Source organism: Heterocephalus glaber, unplaced genomic scaffold (assembly GCF_053883595.1).
Source record: "Heterocephalus glaber isolate CG9 unplaced genomic scaffold, H.glaber_assembly_v1.0 deba00000594, whole genome shotgun sequence".
NCBI lineage: Eukaryota > Metazoa > Chordata > Mammalia > Rodentia > Bathyergidae > Heterocephalus > Heterocephalus glaber.
Genome location: NW_028258151.1, coordinates 48,764 through 70,156, shown reverse-complemented (window position 1 = coordinate 70,156; position 21,393 = coordinate 48,764). Strand labels below are relative to the sequence as shown.

The following is a 21,393-nucleotide window of genomic DNA, read 5'->3' as shown; positions in this document are numbered from 1 at the left end:
ATTTCACTTTTGATACTGAATTAATAGTTTAAATCTGAAAATGTCTAATAAGACCATAATAGAAAGCAAGATGAAGTTGTCTGTCTCAGTGGCTCCCCTTGGATTTAATATTTCTGTGTGGAGTTACCTTTTGAAGAAAATTAAGAGAATATGATGTCCTACAACACAGAAAATGTATAGGTAAATTGAATAGTTTTAGAAATAATGAGCAAGTACAGCTAGAAAGATGAAAGCAGTCTGTACCATAAATACAGAGTGACTAAAACAGGCAGTAGTGAAAGGGAAGAAATAAACTGATATACTAGAAAAAAATTAATACCATTTCAGATTTAAATCATGTCAAACAATTTGTGAAAGTTTTCACTTGATCATTTAAATTTTCATTCAGCCTTCATAAACCATCACTTATCATTGAAAGTACATAAAGTTTTTTATATTGCAAATCATGGTAATGTCTGTATGATTCTAGAATTCACACCCACTTTTATGAAGGTACATTTTGTCTAATGAGGGGTTTAGTAGTCCTTAACCTCACCAGCTTTCTCTTTCTTTTCCATGATGTGATGGTGGAGCTCACCCTTTCTTGTTTTTGATCTTTAGTATAACATACATAAAGATCAGTACAGAAGCTGTGATAACGTCTCTGCCAAATCATCAGATAGCGATGTCAGTGATGTGTCTGCCATTTCCCGAACCAGCAGTGCCTCTCGCCTCAGCAGCACAAGCTTTCTGTCTGAGCAGTCTGAGCTCCCCAGGGGTAGAATCAGGTGAGTTGGCAATGCTGTTTGTATTTACTGGGTCTTTATCCTCGGTATGCCATGCAACCAGCTTCTGCAGTGTTCTTTCTAGAATACAGTTTAGGTCAAGTACCAGAAACATCTCATTAAAATAAGTGGGTGGGTCAAGCATTTACCAAGTACTGTGTGGTATCACTAACTAAATATTTTGGTACTGTCTGCTTCCAGGCACAGCTTAGTACTACAATCCTGACTGCTGTGTCACATTTGCAAGTTTCATCTAATACGTTGAAATCCACAGAGCACCCTTTAGTCCAGTGTCAGAAAACCTTTTCTGTAAAAGGCTACATAGTAAATGTTTCATTCTTTGTAGCAGAGTATTCATGACATTTACTCAACAATATCATTGTAGTGTTAAAGCCATGCAAATAAATGAGCAGGTTGGTCTGTCTCTGTCTGTCTGTCTATCTGTTCTGAAACAATATTGGGCTACATTTTCCCCAGAGGCTGTAGTTTGTCTACCTTTTCTTCTATCTCGTCATAATGGTCAGTCTATTTTCAGGACAGAGTATAATGCATATGGTAACAAAATATATATTCCCTAGGTTATATTTTGTGAGTTGTAAGACATTTGTATGGCCTTTACTAAGTTGCCAGTAGTGCCCTTGTGTTCTTACAAGGCAGATACTCTGATGAAAGGGAAAAGACCTTAAATATGCCGTCTACAGTAAAGCACTCATTGTTGACAAAGCGCATTTTGTATATGTTCTTAACTAGTTGACAGAAGTCGGTTTCATGGAGGGAATGTTGGGGTTGATAAGTACCAATAATTGTGTTAAAAATAGAAAGAAATATCTTTCCGATACTGAGAAAATCTTGTTATTTCACATTTTGATATACAATGCAATGCATTCTGAATATTCCTTCTTCTGAGGTTTCTCTACACCTGACGTCTTTTCTTTTGAAGAAAATTGAAAACAATCATGTTACTGTTAGTTAACAGTTTCATAGTCTGTTAATCCACATGAGCAATTTCAACTGCTTGTGTTTGAAAAAGAGAAGAAAGAACAGGGAAACTTGAGGCAGCTGAACAAAAAGGGACTATGATTTATACAAAGTGTATGGAAGGAAACTACATGTTAGTGTAACCATTTTGTGAGGGAAATGCCAATTAACAAATCAACACCAACACCAAGTGTAGCTATGTCTTGATAAAAAGCAAAAAATAAAGATCTTGCTTCTTGATTTACAAACTGTTTCTTATTTGGTAAAGGTGCTGAGGAGAGTGCTAGACCCAAAAGACACAATGAGTTTATTTTGTTTAAGTGGATTATGTAAATTTGGGCACTAAAGCTAATAGTTAAATGAGTTTGCCTTAAGCTAATATGAGAGCTACTTTTCTTGTAATCTCATACTTTATGTCCATGGTTGTGCTTATGTGGTACACATTTGATCTTAGAAAAATGAGGGAGGGTAGAGAAAATAGAAGATACAGTCAGGGGAAAGTCTTCTGACACTCAGAGGCTAGTTACTTTTCACACACACATTCTCCCTACATATCCCCATAGCACACAAGCATGCCTGTGTGTGCACACAAACAGGAACCATAGAGCTGGTTTACTTCCATCATCAACCCTGGGGTAAAAGCCTGGGAGTAGATGGTGGAATGGGGAGAACACCAGAACAAAATGTTGTAAAAAAATCAAGATACCTGTAATCTCCCTTGCTATCAAAGCTAACACTGCTATAGATGGTTATTCTTAATATAATACTGTTCATTTCTTTATTTTGGTAACTAACATCATCATAGATTTTATAAGTTTGCCATTAAAAAATCAGCAGTTAATCAGTTTTGATAATAGAATATTTTTCTATATCATGAAATAGTAGCAAACTTTTGAGTTCCTTTCCTGCATAAGGGCTTTACTATTTCCTAAAGCTACCTCAAAGTATAATATATCTGCCATATCATATAATCTAAATTATGATGCACTTAATGGTTTAAAAGCTATAGTTGTATTCCAGTTCCTTAAATGTCTTCTGTCAAACTGTTGCATGACATAACATGCTTTATTGTGCATTTCTTCGGATGATTTTTATTTTGGGAATCAATAAAAAGATTTAGCATTCCCTAAAGCCAGTGACCAATGTCCCGGAAGTCAGCTCAGTACCCAGTGTTCTCAGGAGGAAACTATCTGACACGATCTTATCCTTATTATTTACACCATTGTGTGTGGTCACATCAAATACCAGTGCTTTCCAAACACTGCTTAGTACAGTGACTACAGTGAGTCACCCTGCACATTATTGTTTTAAAGGGTTAATGTTTGGAAAAATGATTATACCACAAGTATCTCATTGACTCAGGGCTATGCTAGCAATGCTAGGGCAGTTGTGTGAGTTGAAAAAGAGCCTTCTGTCCTCCATGCACCCATCCGTGGAAGTCTGCCCAGTTTGAAGAGACCTAACTGTTTTTCCTGCTAACTTGATGGACTAGTTTGTTTAAGATGGTGTACGACATATTTCACGTTTTCAGTTTAAATTTACAGGAAATCTGTAGTTGGAAAAGAAAATAACAATATCATTTGTATTAGAATAAAATAATTTCTTCAGGTAAAATGAATTAGAAGTTATTCTTACAAATTTTAAAGTGGATTAAAAATGATTCACAGACAAAATAAGCATTATTTCAAGACAATAAGGATCAATGAAGATTGGAGTTTCTTGATTTTTCCAATTTGTTCTACAGGTACCCTTCCATTTAAATGTAGTATTGGCTTAAATATTCTTTAAAGAATGTTTTTGGATCTAGATACAAAATAGCCACAGTATGTATTAATATCTATGACATTGCTGACAATAAAAATACACATGGAAGAAAAAACAAATAATTATATTATGTTTCTAAATTATCTTTTTAAATTTTTGTATATTCTATAGAACATATTCATCCCAAAAGGAGCTAAATTTTCTTGAAATAGCTCTGAATTTTTTTCAGTCATATATCTCTTTCGTTCAACTCAGACAAATTTTATACAAAATAAATCTTTAAAGGCAAATGTGAGCATAATCAAAATTACTCAGACATCATATAATTTTAGAACCTTTTAAAACCAGTAATTTTCCAATAGCATTAAATTTATGAGTTATATTTTCTTGGCTTTACCAAAGTTGATTTTCTATACATTGATGGATATTTTAGCAGACAAACTCAAAGAGCGAATTTAATGCAAACAAGTTTTAGTCTCTTTTATTATTGCTTTCTTAATGATTATTATCAATTATCTTTTGTGTGTGTATGTGGTGCTGAGGATCAAACCCAGGGCCTCATGTATGAGGCAAGGCAAGCACAGTGCCCCTGACTTGGACCTCAGGCCCAGTTATCATTATTTTCTACATTCTTAATTTTAGAGATGTAAAAGTATTGGATAGAGGAGTTATCTTCCATAGGTAAATAGTTACTCTGACATTTGCTGTCAGTAGACATAATAGTCAGTAGGCATATACATAAGGAAATGGTCATAGTCAGTAGGCATATACAGAAGGAAATGTTCTTTTATACATTTGGAGTATTTTAAAACAGTATAGCTTAAAATTTTTAATATTTCAAATTTTAGTAGAGAGTAAATACGAAAGTTAGTATCTTTTGCAAAATATTAGTTATGTTTGAAAAATATTACAAAAATAATTTCATATGTCCCTTATTTCACAGTAGTTCAGTAAGGAAATACAAAATAACACTTAAATATTATCTTTGGACTTTTGTAATTGCATTTGAACTTAGCTGCAGAGTCACTTGCTATTTTAATGTACTGAATAAATAAAACTTGTATATGCTTCGTTATTTTAATTACTGGCATCAAATGTGTTCAAAGTGAGCAAGAAAGATTTTATTTATCGATTTAATTTAATTTTATCTATACAGACTTAATTTTTCATGCTTGCCTATTGTACTATGGAACTATGGAACCAGTACTATGTACTATGGAACTAGTACTAATAGTACTATGGATAGTACTATTTGTACTATTGTACAAAGTTTGCTAAGATCTATTAAAGTACTAAAAAGGAAAAGGGGAAAATATGGAAATTAGATTACAAGGAGAGGATGAGTCTGAACACAAAGATACAGAGAAAAATATGTTTTAGTTATGTTCTAGTGTTTCCATTCATAACATCATCTTAGTTTTACTAGTTCAGGATTAATGAGCTATTCCCACTATTGTTACCTATGATTAGATTAAAGCTATAAAGAAATGGAAAGGATAGCCCATATGCTCTTTACAAATATTCTAGCTTTATGCTAAATATATAATATATTACCCTACCATATGTCTGAATCAACTATTACACTACATATCTAAAATTATTATACCATCCAATACAACAAAAATACATCTTGAGCTACAAATACAAGTGACACAACCGTCTTGATTATAGCCAGATGCAGAACCTTGGGAACAGGAGAGGAGCTTTTCCTAGTCAGGTTCTTTCTTCCAAACCATTGTAGACTACTACACAGTGAAGCCGAGCTGGAACACTTTGAAACAGGTCCCTCATCTTCATTTTTACCTTTCTACGAGGCCAGGTTATTGTAGATTTAACTAATATATGTTTAGTTAGATTCTGAGAAGTTTCATGACTTACTGTATAATAGACAATGGCAATAGTCAGTTACAATAAATAAGGTTTTCAAAATTTAAAACAAACCAAGAGTATCTTATCAAGGTGGATTAATTTGTGGAAATAATTAGATTTTAGTGACTTATACTTTGGGGGAGAAAATAAGTAAAAATTGTTCATGGAATTTAAAAAATATATTGCACCATTCCATTGTTTGTAGAAAAATCCATTCCTATGGTTTTATTTCATTTGTTTCAATTGAGTTTGATTACTGTGTAAAAATTTGAGGTTCTTTGAAACTTGGTAGCTAATACATCATTGAATGTCTTTAATATAGCTGATCCATATGATGATTTTAACACATCAGAGATGAAAGAGTAAAATAGGTGGCCCCTGAGGAAGTTTTCAGGTGTTGGAAAAGTGTATTTATGTATTTCCACATTGAAGAACTGACTGCTGACTCTAAACTAGCAGTGTTATAACCATTAGTAACTCATTATTTAGTGATCCCCAGGCCTGAACTTGGGTTATCAACATTAAATATTCATCCACTGGGTAGATACTCACATTTCTGCAACTGTTCACCCTTTAGAATGGTTAGAATACCCTTTCGTCATGAATCAATGCTTCCCAAACTTGACCTGTTTCATGTGTTACTTTCCATAGTTTTTACTGTAACCTGTGTAATACCTATATTATTATATTTCACTTACAGTTAAAATATTGTGGTTCATTAATTATATAAGTATTTTATATAAACCAGATAGTCTAATAGGTGATTTACATCCAAATAATCATTATTGCTAAACAGTATTATATAATTGTTAATAACCTTATTTTACAAATGAAGCTAAAAGTGAAGTAATCTGTTGAGATTACATGGCCAGTAAATAGGACGGCCAGAATGAAGAGCCTGCTTGCTTAGCTCGAAAGCACTTTCCTCTATTTAACCTTAACATTTTTTGTAATTTATAATATATTATTTAAAATGCACATAAAGTAAATAATAATCAATACTCGTGCACCTACCACCAACCCTGAAAGTCAAATATTACCATTATAGCTGAATCCCTGTGACTTCCCTGTCCAGTCCCCGTCTCCATATGCTAGGCACAATTTCCCTATTCATCTGGTGTCAGCTGTGTTCTGTGTTAATTTTTTACAAATCCAAAGTCTGTTTCTTTCCTGCCTTTCATGTGTCTAGGGTGTATTTCTGTACCAACACCACATTATCACAATTAGCATTGCTTAGTGATATAACTTATAGTAAATGCCATAGTAGGGTAAGTCACCTCATTTCTTTTTCTTTCTTTTTTTTTTTTTTTGCATTTCAATAATTTTATTGAAAGGTGTATCTCTTAGTACCAAACATAATGGTAGTTGTTTGGTTACCTCTGCCAACTCAAAATTATTGCTGATGTTTTCAAAATACTGAAATATATCAGCCTTATCAGATAAGTTATCCACAAAACATGTTTTACAGAAGTTAAAGGTAGAATATTCTGTGGTTTTTAATTTATTTTTCAGTGCTTATTTATCCATAACATGATGTCAAAATTGATTACATCCATTCTGGATAGACTCAGGCTTCAGGCTGCACTAACTGTTTACAACACTAACAGTGTGTGTACATCTCCCTACATTGATTGGCTCACATGGAGAATTCCGAACACTGCCTCAGCAATCTCATAATTATGGCGGTGCCTCCTTATTTTTCTTAAGATACATTATGGAAATGTGTGAAAGTATATTCTATTCCTTTAAAAAAAGTGGAAGTAATGGCAGTTTTATAGAAACAGTCCATAGTAAAACCTGGAGTTCCTTATCTAGCCAGAACTTAGGGTACAGCAAATTTTCAGAGTGATAATTGATTTTGAGTTACTATGTAATATAATAGAACATATTTTTTTAAATGGAACTAGATAGACTCCTTTTTCAGTGGCCTCATGACTGTTTCAGTCTTTTGTGCTTACATGTTAATTATAGAATAAATACATTGAGGCTGGGGATTTAGCTCAGTGGTCTCGCCGCCTGCTGCGCAAGCGCAAGGACCCGAGTTCGATCCCTGGTACCAAAAAAATCCCCCAAAACAAAGAATAAATACATTAAGTTTTGTGAAATAAATTCTTGGTGTGAACTATAATGAACATAAAAATAGATTTGAGGTAGATTGGAATCTTTAGAAAGTTGAGTCTTCTATTGTATGTATTTTTTCATTCCTTTTTATCTTCTGTAATATCTCTCATTGGAGTTTAAAATGTTCTCTAAAAAGTTTTTATATGCATAGTTGTTGTTATAGACAACATAAATTTTTGATACTGCCATGAATATACATTTTTAATCATATTATACTTTTATAGAAATGAAATTAATTTTTCCTGTATTTTCCAATATTATTGGTCTAATTTTTCTTGAAATGCTGCTTTATCTTTTTCACATCAATTTTGTTTTGCAATGTGTTATTTTTGGGTAATTTTAATTATATATAAATTTCATCACATTTTATTTTTTAGTCACTATGTAGAAATAAGTCTAAATTTCCAAAAGTATGGAGTGTTTTTATATCTTTTTGATATTTAATTCTAACTTAACTGCCTAAATGATTTTGTGATCGGAGTGTATTTTGATTGGTACTAATTATTTGAAGTTTGTGAAGTTTAATTTTTGGGTTTTGGTCATTTTTGTAATTATGGTGTGCTTGAGAAGAATTTATATCTTTAAATGTTAAGCATATAGCTATGTATACTTTCAGTACACAATGCTTAATATACTGTTTCAAACGCCGGTTGATTTAGTAATCATTTGTCTAATGTGATTTGATATTTACTTAGAATGCTCAGTTAAAACCTTTTCAACTATGATAAAGATTTTTCAGCTTCTTTTTCATTTTATCACTTTTCTTTATACAAGATTTTTAAAAATATTCAAATTCATAATTCTTTTATCTTCCTGATGATTTAACTCTCTTATCATAAGGTAGTTAATCTCTTTATTCCTAATAATATTTTTGTTTTAAAGTGTATTTTGTCTTTTGTGAGCATAGAAGCATTTAAAACTGTTCAGTTTAATTGTATACATCTTTTTACATCAACCTGTGACCAAATATTTTAGTTTTGTCTCTTGTAAATAGCATATAGCTGGATTTAAACTTTTCTTCCTAGTTTATAGTTTTCATCATTTAATGATTTGACTTACAGATTTCCATTTTGTTTGATTTCTGGTGGATTTAGTATTGTTTTGCTTTTTTATTTGTTTCCTCAATTTTTATTTTTTATTATTTCTTCTTTCCTGATTAGTTTCTAATGGAATTATTTTTGTTTAATTTATTTCCTTCATTAGTCTCGATATTGTACAATTTAATGATTTTTACTGGCTACTTTAGGGGCTTATCTTATTATTTATCAACATTAATAATTACCTTTACTTCTGCATAGGGAGTAAAAAATGAATGTGATACATCTCAGTTCTACGGACATCCCTACACCATTTACATAGTTTTGTCATGTTTTAATCATAATTTGATTTCTTTATTGTTGCATGTTATTTTCTTTTGAATGCTTTATATTGAGCCACATATTTTCTAATTTCTCTGTCAGCCATTTTCCATATATCTTAGACCTTCATTCTGGGATCATCCTTCTTCCTGAGAAATGTTCATTGGAAATTCTCCTTAACTGAGTCTTTGGACTGAGACACATGCATGTCCTGCCTTACTTTAAGGATGCTGGCTCATAGAGAGTATTTTACTCTAAATCCTCCCCAGGCCTGGACCTAAGCCTCTGAATTTCTCATCTGCAAAACCTCTCCAGACATTTATGATCTGCTTACTGGTCTGACTGTTTTCAGTTCCCTTTTGGCCTTGTGGCTCAGGGGACAAGCCTTTCTTTTTTTGTGTGTGAGCTCAACAGGCATTCATTGCAATTTTCCCATCAGTTTTTAGGCATTTGAGAATGAAAGAATTTTTCACAATATATCATCTTTCACATTGTCAAAAGTGTATGTTCATTCAAGGTTTTATTATTTTCCTGATTTTTAACAATTGCTTAAAAAGGATTTTTTTTTTTTTGGTACCGGGGTTTGAACTCAGGACCTTGCACTTGTAAGGCAGGCAGCAGAACCACTGAACTAAATCCCCAGCCCTTAAAAAGGATTTTTTAAAAGGAAATGAATAAATAAGAAAAAAAGTGAAAAAATAAGAAGAATCATGGCGCTCAAGGCTTTATCTTAAAGTAAGAGAGCAAATGGCAGGGCAGGGTGGAGAGTTTACATCTTGCACTAGAAGTGAGATCTATAGTGCTTGAGAAAATGGCAATCAGGAAGAAAGCAAGAGGGTGTGAAGAGAGCTGAGGACGGGGAAACTCCAATAAAATCCAGACAGTTTGAGTCATTAGGAGCAATGGAAGCTGGGACGGAGAGCTCATGTGTAGGGTAAAAATAGAGCTCAAACTAAGGAGGAGATTCTGGGACTCTTAAGGATGTTGGCATTGAAGAGGGCAGGATGCGGAGGCCAGGGATGAAGGGAGTTGTTGGTGACAACTGAATAAAAAGCATCTTGCAACCAGAATTCCCAGGACAGGACTCCATGCAGGCCACCACCCTTCCCCTGCACAGGGCTTTTGACTTAGATGCTCATCTTTGGTTCAGCCCACTGTAGGGTGGTTCTGTTGCTAACAATATAGATAGATAGATAGATAGATAGATAGATAGATAGATAGATAGATAGATAGATTGGTTGTTGTTGTTGTTGTTGTTTTGGGTACCAGGGATTAAACTCAGGACATTGTGCTTGCAAGGCAGGCACGGTGCCACTGAGCTAAATCCCCAGTCCAGTTGCTAACCAATATTGAGAACATTAGCAAGTGTACAATTTCTGTAGACCTCGACTTACTTTTTCTGTTTAGTCATACATATGCCCATTCATTCCTAAGTCATTTATTGCATGCCTGCTATGTGCATAACTAAGTCCATAGCTGATACTGAGTATCTGGTGCAAGACACCACAGGCATGACCCCTAGCTCTACTGTTGTAATCAGATCTGAATGCATACATGGTAGTACTACTGGGCATATACTCACTTGAAAACTGAGAATTAATACCTGCCACTCATACCTCACAGGTATGTGTGAGAAAAAAGTGAAAAAAAATATACTTCAGAATTTTGGAAGTATAGCATTATGCTATATAAGTTAGTTATTGCAAATATAATAGAAAGTATGAGTTATTTTAAGCCTTAGAACTCATCCTTAGATGCTTTATTAACCAGATGACTACCCTGAACTATGGCACACCTTTCAGAATTTGGATTTTGATTACTAATATTTAACTTTTCCACTTAAATCTGACTTATGGTGAGCTGGATGCGTTTAAATGTTGGTTCTCACTCTTAAAGGGATTCAGTTTTATTGTCGTGGAGGATTTTAGAGTTTTTCTCATGGAGTGTAGATGTTAAAATGAACTTTATCATCTCCAAGGCTTGCCTTAGAGCCAGATGAAAAAATAATATCTATGGCATTATTAAAAACCTACAATGGGGAAAAAATAAGAACCAAGATACATCGTGTAAAAGTACAAGATCCCGATGATGAATGTAACTGTATTGTATACCTAAAACGTACCAACAAACTTAATGAAAAAATCTACAAAACAAGAATAGCACTTAGATATCCAGATGGCAGGATTCCAACAACTTCAACTAAAGCAAACATACTATTTGCTTTATGTGTCAAAGTTCCGTGAAATGGCTTAGTTTTAGACAGTGGGATACTACTGCTTAACAAACACATCTTTCAAACCAAACTGTGGCACAACAAATTCTATTGCTTTAATTTCCAGGAGGGAAAAAGTAAAATATGAGATCTAGTTCTAATTCTGAAATTATTAACTATTTTGATTTCAGATAGTAGCATACTTTGGCTGAAGGATTGCAAAATATATAGTTGGTCTTCAGTATACTACACTAAGAGAGTCACTACAATTTCAGTGAAAAAACTAGCATACTGATCTTAGTTGTTCTGTTTTTATGCTGCATATTCTGTTACATATTTACTGTTTGAGGTAGATGAAATACTTGTTACTGCATTTTAGAATTTTAACTGTACATAGAAGGATATAGGTTATTTAGAGGAATATATTTTATTTCTAAGTTCATTACTTTAGCTCTTACACTTAACCTTTATTTTACTCTTGGCATCTGTTAAATTTGCAGACTATGATAAAATATTTAAAGAATTATCACTTTTATTGTTTTTTGTTCATTGATAAAATTATCATTGAGACCTATGTTTCTTTACACATTTGAACATGAATGCTTTGCTCCTCTTGCTATCTTTAAGCACAAGCATGGTAAACAAGTATGAATAAATTAATATTTGTTAAGTAAGTAAATATTATACACAAAGGATGGTTGATAAAAAATAGTCTTCAAGAGGACATATGTGTGAATTTCCTATAGTTAGTGGAAAAATTTTCTTAGTTAACTGAATTCCCTGAAGTAATTAGCTGTCTTGTTTGTTCCTTTATAAAGTAAAACACACATGCACACACACACACACACACACACACACAAAAGCATTTGTATATCATCTTTAATGTTGTTTATTTATAATTCATTGATACAATTTTATGGCCCATTTATGATATGAGATTATGTTCTCATAGATTGGTTTTTACCAGGTACTATACAACAGCTTTCCCTCTCTCCCTCTCTCCCCTCTCTCTCTCTCTCTCTCTCTCTCTCTGTCCCTTCATTTATAATAGATTGGAAATACTTGGGAATATTTATTTTTGAATAGCTCCTTATACTTTTTAAGACTACAAACAGATATCTCTAAAATAGAATTTCTTAAAACAAATATAAAACAATATTAGCTTGTTTAGTATTTGAACAAAATGATTATATTTTTCTGTACCGAGTTTCTATATCAAAAAACTGGAATCCACCTTAATCTTTAATTATTCTCTGTCCTCTTTTAATTCAGTGTTTTGCAATCTTTGAAAAAAATTATCAGCCCCCTAAGGAAACTGTAGATGTTCTTTTCCTAATTACAGTTCCCACATGAAATTTTAATGCCATCAATTCACTGTATCTACTTCTATAACCTTTGGAAGACCACTAATCTTACATTTTCTAAGTTTTTTCCCTCTTCTTCCCCCATCAAGATACACCAGTCATCTTTTGAGAGTAATATCACTCCCACTGGGAATATAAGTTCCAGTGAGTCATCAAGTCCTACTGATTTTACCTCATAAAAAGACTTCATGACCACAGAATTAAGATTATAAATAACCAAAAAAAAAGATTATAAATAACCGACATTTTTCTATTTTTATAAGAAAATACTAAAAACTTCATCTAATATGAAGCTGGAGATAACCACATCCCTAAATTATAAAATATAGAAAAATAACTTTCAAGTTTAATAAAGCCTAGACCAAAATGAATGAAAATTCTATGAGTAAATAGGTGCTGACTTTAAACAAATACTGGGTGGACTGTAGAGTTCTCTAAAATGCCACAGCCTTGCAGAGCCAATCAGAAATGCCTAGCAGGAATCTGTGAGATGCAGGAAAGTTTTAGCCCTGGAACTCTCTGTAAATTGGTATGTCACATCTCAGAGTATCAGCTGACACGGACTCCAGAAGAAACACACAAGCAAGCCTGTGCTTGTGTGGCCAAAGCAAGACACTCAGCGGACTGTATGTAGTGTTATCAGTGCAGCAAGAGCTGTTCAGCATAGTTTACAAGGAGACGAATTGCTAAGGCACAGTTACAGCGTGTGTCTTCTGTCTTCATTGCTCTCCATACTCAGGTAGTTGGCAACATAGCTGGTCTGATAATTTTACACCTTTTCAAAGGAAAATATTTCATAGTTCTGGACATGACAGTATAGTTTGCATCAGATTGACATTTCCAAATATAAAACTGCAAAAGCCAAACAAGAACAGTAAACAAACAAATAAAGAAAAGCTGTTTGAAGGCATTTGAGAGTAACAAAACAGGCAGAAATTTGAAGAGCTTCAGTGTTAAAAAGAATGAAAAATACAAAGTAAGTGCCAAATTTATCCCAGTTTCCTCTGAAGATACTTTCCATTTTGGTATCAAGGGAAACAGCTGCAGCAGAAGGCAGTGGTCCTACTAAGCTGAAAATATGCACGTCTCACATCTAGCATCTCACAGAGAGGAATTGTGAGTGAAGTTTCAAAATTTGCTACAGATTCCACTAAACAAATGAATTATTCATCCACAGGAAAAATTCCAAGAAATCAAACATGCCACAGCTAGGAGGCTAAGAGGGATGCACAGATACTGGCACCTGCTGGGTGCTAGGAAGACGTAGATTAGACTCCAAGTTCTGCATTGTTGGAGGGAACTGATAAAAGCCTTTGGTTTCCTGTACAAATCTCAAAAGGGTCAAACTGTGGGAATTAACACTGACATTTTTCTAGAGTTTTAAACTGAACTCTGCACAGAGGGAAGAAGAAATCCATCTGTCAACTCCCCAGAATTATCCTTTTTGAGGAAAATATCATCCAGACCGTATGCAGGTGTTACATACAAGGTTTGACAAACAAGGATTTTGTATTGTACTTGAAAAAGAAGGAAAGCTACTGACTAAAAAGTAACAAAAGAGTTATCAAGTATCGACTCCACGATTAATATGTTCAAGAAACCAACAGGGTGGATGTGTTCAGCAGGCCTGGATTCCATTGAAGAAGTAAATGATAATTCTAAAACGAAAGAATATAGCCACAATTTAATAGTAAGTTTAATGGCAAATTTGAAGCAACAAACCAGAGGATTATGTAGCTGATCTGTAGAAAGTACGTGAACCAATGGATAGAGGAAAAAGAGAGAGAAGTTGGAGGACACAGAAAAAGATGTGGAACATGGTGAAAGGGTCCAAGCAGAGGAAATGTCACAGAAGCAATGCCTGAGTACTGAGATACTGGCTGGGAGTTTGTAAAAACTGATAAAAGCCATAAGATTACAATATCAAAAACTAAAAAACCCTATAATATGTGAAGGTGAAAATAATCTAGTGACATCATAATGAAAGTACCAAAAGCAAAAGAAAAAATTTTCTTAATAGATACTCAGGGATGAAAAAGAGATATATATTATCCTCAGCACAGTAAGGATAAGACTCAGCCGAAACTTTATGAGATATTATGAAACTGAAAAATTAGTTCAATGATTAATAGAATGCTGGAAGCAAAAAAGAAAAAAGTTCCAATCAAAATTTGTTTGCATCATGATTACCCAACAAAAACATATTTCAGACAACGAATGGATGGATGGATGGATCTCTCTGAAAGGATACACCCACAGCAGACCTACACTACAAAAAATGCCAAGAAAGTTCTTCATGTAAAAGAAAATGGCTACTGCTGGAGCATAGAGACCACTCACAGAATTTCTCTTCAGCAGTATTCAGAAGGTCCTAGCCAATACTGAGCCTGCACTATTCCAGTAAAGCAAGAAGAAATGAATAAACACAAGCTGTAAGGATTAGAAATGAGTTAAAAATGTCATTTTAACAATTTATGTGATTATTAATATATAAAAACCCCAAACAATCTAAAGAACAGCTATCATGACTAATAAATGAGTTTAGCAAAGTCATTGACTGCAAGGTTATTATTAAAAGGAACATAGTTTTATGTACCAGCAATAAACCTTAGGAAATAAAGTTTATGAAATGCAATCATATTATATAATCAGAAATATGAACAACCTGTAAATTTGAGACCTAGAAACAAACTAACAAAATGTGTATAAGACCAAAGCACTGAAGACTTCCCTCATGTCTTTGCTGAAAGCACCCTGTACCTTTTTAAAGGCCTGTACCTTTTAATTCTGTTCCCAGATTTTGTGCCAGCCACCTCATACTGGTTAATGGCACAAAATGTGGCAACTACAATACAGATTTGATTGTCTTATATTATCCATCACTTACATATCTCTAGGTAATATAAAAAGTCTTTTTAGTTTATGTTAGGGAAAATGAGCTTAGGATGTTTCAATTTTCTTTTTATCCATCTTTAAAAATTTTTCTTTTACATCTACTTCTCAATTTATTTCCATAACAGAATTGATTATAAAATGCCCAATACTTGTTTATATTTTAACATCTCTGAAATCAGTATATATTTTACCATTGATGGCAAGTCAAAGTTTAATTAGCAGTATTTTTTCTTTTTAACAATTATGTAGAATAATCATGCATCTTAATAATGATGGCATCTTCAATTTGATTGTGTATAGATTTTCAATTAACTTTGCTGTTCTATGGCTAATAATATCATACCAAATCACATATATAATTTACATTGTGGGCTAAACATTATTACCACCAGCTTCATTTCCTGTACTCATCAGTATGATCAGTATGAGGTCTCTAAAATTCTGCTAAGTTCAGGGTAGACCCTCTTCTCTATCTATCGTTCTAATATCATGTAAGCCATAGAAGAAATACTAGACCATATGCAGGCTGTGTGTTTATTCTACATATAAAGTACACACTAACCAATTTAAGTACTGTTGATATCAGAGAGTTTTTTCAAAATTATAGTTCAAAGTAGTTATATTATTTTCCGTAATTTATTGGGACAAGTTTTAGCTTATCTATTTAATAAAACCAATATAGACATTAGGAAGGGATTTCAGATTAAATAGTCTGCCCATGAGAAAACTATCCTTACTCTTAACAAATAAAACAAAATGATGTGCTTATACTGTATAATATGCCACCTTAATAAAATGTAGGAAAAGACATAAAACTTTTGAAAATTGAGATGTAATTCACATGCAATAAAATGCACTGTTAAAGTTTACAGTTCAGTGTTTTTTTAGTGCAGTCACAGTGTTGAGAAGCCATCTAATTCTATAACTTTCCTAATCATACCCCAAGACCTGTGCCTATTGGCAGACGTCCCAATTCCCTCTCTTCTAGCTCCAGGCACTGGCTTATATTCAGTCTTTAGGAATTTCACTTTTAGTTATTTCATTGAGATGGAATTGGACCATAGGTGGACTTTCATTTCTGGGTTCTTTCATGTAGTATCCTTTCAGTTTCATACATATTGTGGCATCAATCAATACTTCTTTCATTTTTATAGTTAGTAATATTCCGTTTTGTGGGTATACCGTATTTTACTTTTACATTCATCAATTGATTGGTCATTTGGGTTGTTCCTACTTTTTGACTGTTAAGAATAATGCTGATATGAACATTCATATGTGTATTTGTGTGTATATATATTTTCAAATTTCTTGAATATATATTTAGCTATGAAATTGTTGAGTCCCATGCCAACTTTGTCTTTAACTTTTGAATGAAATTCTTGGATCATAATTTTATGATAATTTTATGTTTTACTGTATTTCCATTTAATTAAACTGCCAAACTATTTTCCAAAGCACTGGGTATCATTTCATATTTCCACCAGAAATGTTGAGGGTTCTAATCTCTCCAAATCTTCATCAGCATTTGTTACTACTTCGTTTCTTTTTTATTATTATTATAGATGTTATAGTGCATGTGAAGGAAAATCGTACTGCAGTTTTCATGAAGCTGTTCAGCCAAAATTATCAGATTACTTTGATATCTCCACTCTGTAGATTTAGATCTTTATACAAAAATTCATCCATATTAGAAACTTCTTAAGAATAGATTTTTCATAAAAGCTTATACATTTAAAAATTTAGAAAAAAATCAGTTTATTCACTGGAAATTCTTTAGTCCCTTAGGTTAGAATCATCAAGGTACTTGTTTGTCAGTGCAGATCAATCAGAACAGGAGTTCTGTTAAATGTAAGGTAATTTGAAATCTGATAGCATCTCTAGAGTACACACAAAGCAACAAATTTTTTAATCACCAGTTGAAAATTATCACTAGTGAGGAGAACTAAAGCTTCAGTTTTATCACTCAGCCATAGGATCAAAATTAATAAACCTAACCCTAAACTTTGTGGGATTGTTCTTTTCATTTTCCATTGTGCCCAAAGTATTTTCTTGAGTGATGTGAGCTTTGAGTAGTATGCAAACAGACATACAACAAGCCTAACAAACCAGATTTCCTGTCATCTGCTAGCCAATTTTTAACATATCCTTGATGTCTGCCATCCAACAGACATTCATCTGTAGATAGATTCCCTGTTGTTGCTGCCACTAGTTAAGAATATGTTATTAGTCACAAGTGGAGCAAAATCGGAGCCAGACTTTCCAAGAACCAGAACTAGAAGCAAACAGAAACAAAACACATTGAACACCAGAGTTAGAAAAAAAGAAACATAAGTATTAAATCTAGAAGCCAAGAAAAAGCATCTCTGGGCTGGAGAGTCCCAAAGTGCCCTTCTTGCACAACACAGCTTAGTTAGCTCAAGTTCATTTGGGCATCTTTAGCAGGACTATTAAATACTGTCAAATATAATGTTTGTGATTATCAGGAACAAATATATGGCAAACACTGCAGTTTTAATTGACTCATTAAAGAGAAAGCCAGCAAAATGACAACCTAATTCTAAGGATGATTGAAAAAGGATAGATAGATAGATAGATAGATAAGGCACTCATATAATTATTCACACATATGCACACATGGTTATTGGGGGGAAAAAAAGAATCCTGAAGTTTTGAAGATAAATTCCAACCTGGGTAATATGTTCTAGGTCAATAAAGCCACTACCTGTTGGGTTTTCCTCTCTACTGAATTGGTTGCTTTGAATAAAAAGCAGCTTTAGTAAGTTGTGCAGAAAAACCTGACTCATTAATTCAGAAGGGAAGAAGACAGGGTATATCTATATCTGTGTGTGTGTGTATATATATATATATATATTATATATATATATATATATATATGAAGACAGGATATATATATATTTCCTTAAGGGATATATATAGATATATAGATTAGATATGAATATAGCTTTAGAGATATGAAGGAAATTTTTAAGCAAAAAGTTAATAGTTTGGGGAAGAGGGAGGATCAAAGAAGAAAGATAGGGTTCTTTGAATTTTAAAGGTGGGTTTTATCATAGGCTGTTTTCAAACAGATCACTTTATTCATTTTCTACTTACAAGTCAAGTCATTCAGCAGTGATAAAGATGCTGTAACAAATTTAGTAATGCATCAGGTTCGTGCTGATATGTAATATCATAATGTTAATATTACTTACAAAATAGAAAATAAAGGACTGGGAGTCAAAAGGCTAAGTAAGAAAAGGACAAGTAGAATGTATATTTGTGCTAAAATCATGACCTTGGATTAACTAGGTTAATCTGGCTGATGAGACTCCTAGATAGACAGGAGATTTGAAAATACCTTAAGAGCTTCTCATTAAACATAATAGTAATGGGCCAGGGATTTAGCTCAGTGGTTCCGGCCCCTGCCTCGCAAGCACAAAGACCCGAGTTCGATCTCTGGTACCAAAAGACAACAACAAAACAAAACAAAACAAAAACCATAATAGTATTCTAAATAATTATCTAGGAAACTAGACACTTCATAAGTGAAAATGACTTTAAGCATATAAACAAATATTTCATCTGGGGGGAATCATGTCTCAAAATTTATTCACCTTGCATTGCTGCATGTAAATAACCATGGAAAACATTTAAATCTTTTCAGCTCATTGTAATATATTTTCATTATATAAAGATGATAAAACACATTTCTGATACTTTTAAACTTCATAACCTAAGGAACATTGATTCATATTTCCCAATAATGTGTTTTTTGTGAAATAACTTTTAAATGCAAATTCAGATCTATAATAGAATTCCAGTTTAATGGAAGTAACAAGGAGAATGAAGGTACATGTTAATTAGTGCACACATTACTATAAAGGGAAGAGCAATCAGAAAGAGGTTTTTGATAATCATTGTGGGATCTGTGCTGAAAAAGATTGATGAAAGATAAAAGAGCACTGATTTCTAAGTTGCAAGTGTTTGATTTTGGATGCATTGGAACTGTAAAACTGACCAAATCTTGACATCTCTGGATATCCTGCATCAGATTTCTGCAGGCAAATTACTATAAAAAGCAGGCAGTATGATTAGACCTAAGGAGGATGGATAAGGAGATGTAGAGAATGATAATGATCAGGAGATTTAGATAATGCATTGAAATAAATTACTGAGGACACAGAAGAAATTACAACATTTTTCAAAAAGGAAAGTTTATTAAAGTTGGGAATATAAACCCACAAAAATCAGTTTTGGGCTGATCATATGTGATATTCTCATTAATGTTTTGAAAAGGGGCCTATATAAAGTGTATAACAAAATAATCAGATAAGTAAATGACTCAAAATGTTGGGTTGATAAGAAGCTTATTAGAATAAAACAAAAATCTTATTGGGATTTTGAGGTAGACCACTTGAAGAAATTCAACTAAGAACTAAAACTTCTAAATCATTCCTATCAAATGAAAGTGCCACTTTTCAATTCGTAATCCATGAAAAATTATAAAAATTAGTCTTATCTCTTTTCCGTGGCTATTAAAAGCTCCCAATCTTGCCCTCCTGTCTTTTTGAACTTACCTGTTACTACTTTCCCTGATGACTGGAGCATTCATCATACATGTGCCCACAAACCCCCAGTATTTCTGTAATACTAAGATATATTCTGACTTACATATTGTCATCATCACTGTTAAAAGGTTCTATATTTGTATGTGTAATGGTCATGTAAGTTAGTTTTTGCAAATATTTTGAGCAAACAAAACATTAAGAAGGCCTTTGGGTAACATTTACCACATATGAATAGCATTGGTTGTGCTTTTTACTATATTTTTTAAATCTAGAGAATACTCTGTTGAAATGTCAGTTTTAAAAGACATTCCTTGTAAATATATATGGGAGTGGTGATGTGATCTTTAAGTACTTGTAGCTGTATGACTACTTTTTGTCTGGCTTTTCCTCTTCAAAAATGTGCCTGGATTATTTCAAAAAATAAATTAGATTTAGTGTTTCAGTTGTGCTGACCTGTGATTTATGGTTGCATATATGTTTTTACTTTGTAAATATAGTTCATTTACCCCTAAAATGCAAGGCAGACGGATGGAAGTTCAGGAAGAGCCATCATGAAGAGCAGCAGCATGAGTGGAGAGATATACACGCTGGAGCACAATGACGGCAGCCAGTCTGACACTGCTGTGGGTACCGTTGGAGCAGGTGGAAAGAAACGGAGATCCAGCCTGAGTGCCAAGTGGTGGCCATCGTGTCTCGAAGAAGTAGAAGCACATCTCAGCTTAGCCAACAGGTGAGTCGAGTGAATTTTACTTAAACATCTCAAGTTCTTGCTGGACAGACAAGAGTTGACCTTCCTGCTACAGCATGTGGTGGGATCGTAGTTTATATTTCTTCCTTGCAAAGAAAGTTTATTTTTCTGTATCTCTGAAAAAATCTGTTAAATGTATGGTTTTATTTCCTGTGTAGCTCTCTGAAGAAAGTATTTATTAATCTGTAAAATGATTGTATATTTTCCTTCAGTTAAGAAAATTAAAGCCATGTTTATAAATATAAATTAAGGAAATGCAAAGAAGTATTAGAGGTCCAAATTGATCCATGTGCAAGAAAAGCAACAGGATTCTCCTTTTCAAAATGTTCCATAATTGAATTTCCTATAATTTAGGCCATATCTGTATTTTTATAGAAAAGAAGGTCAGTTGTGCAACTTGAAATATGGTCTGCAAAGTACTGTATGAATGTAATTAAACTGTATTTGTTATGTTTCAATGCAAGCAAAAAACCCAGGAGCAATTGTACTTTAGAAAAAATGGGCCGATGAATTCATGTGAAGAATAATGTTTTAAAAGAAAATCTGCGTTTCACATATTTCCTACTGCTTATATATCTTAAAAGCTTTTATCTTGAAGGTATATACAAAAAAGCAAATCCAGAGAGTTTTTGTGTCATAAAATTATAATAAAACACTGCTCACGAATTTTATAATATTTGATCACACATATTACATAATTCATCACTCTGCACAATATATGTTAAACCGAAGGTAAGTGAAATAGTGAAGCA

General features: G+C 33.1%; 1 protein-coding gene across 1 annotated transcript in view; it reads left to right on the top strand.

Annotated features, from left to right (window-relative positions):
* Positions 1 to 20,647, top strand: part of LOC101706220 (regulating synaptic membrane exocytosis protein 1) — a 137,862-nt gene extending 117,215 nt beyond the window's left edge. Inside the window, 4 exon segments of the mRNA XM_087205128.1 lie at positions 601 to 767; positions 20,391 to 20,419; positions 20,422 to 20,568; positions 20,571 to 20,647. Coding sequence (XP_087061254.1) covers positions 601 to 767; positions 20,391 to 20,419; positions 20,422 to 20,568; positions 20,571 to 20,647 — 420 coding nt within the window.
* Positions 20,648 to 21,393: the final 746 nt, after the last annotated feature.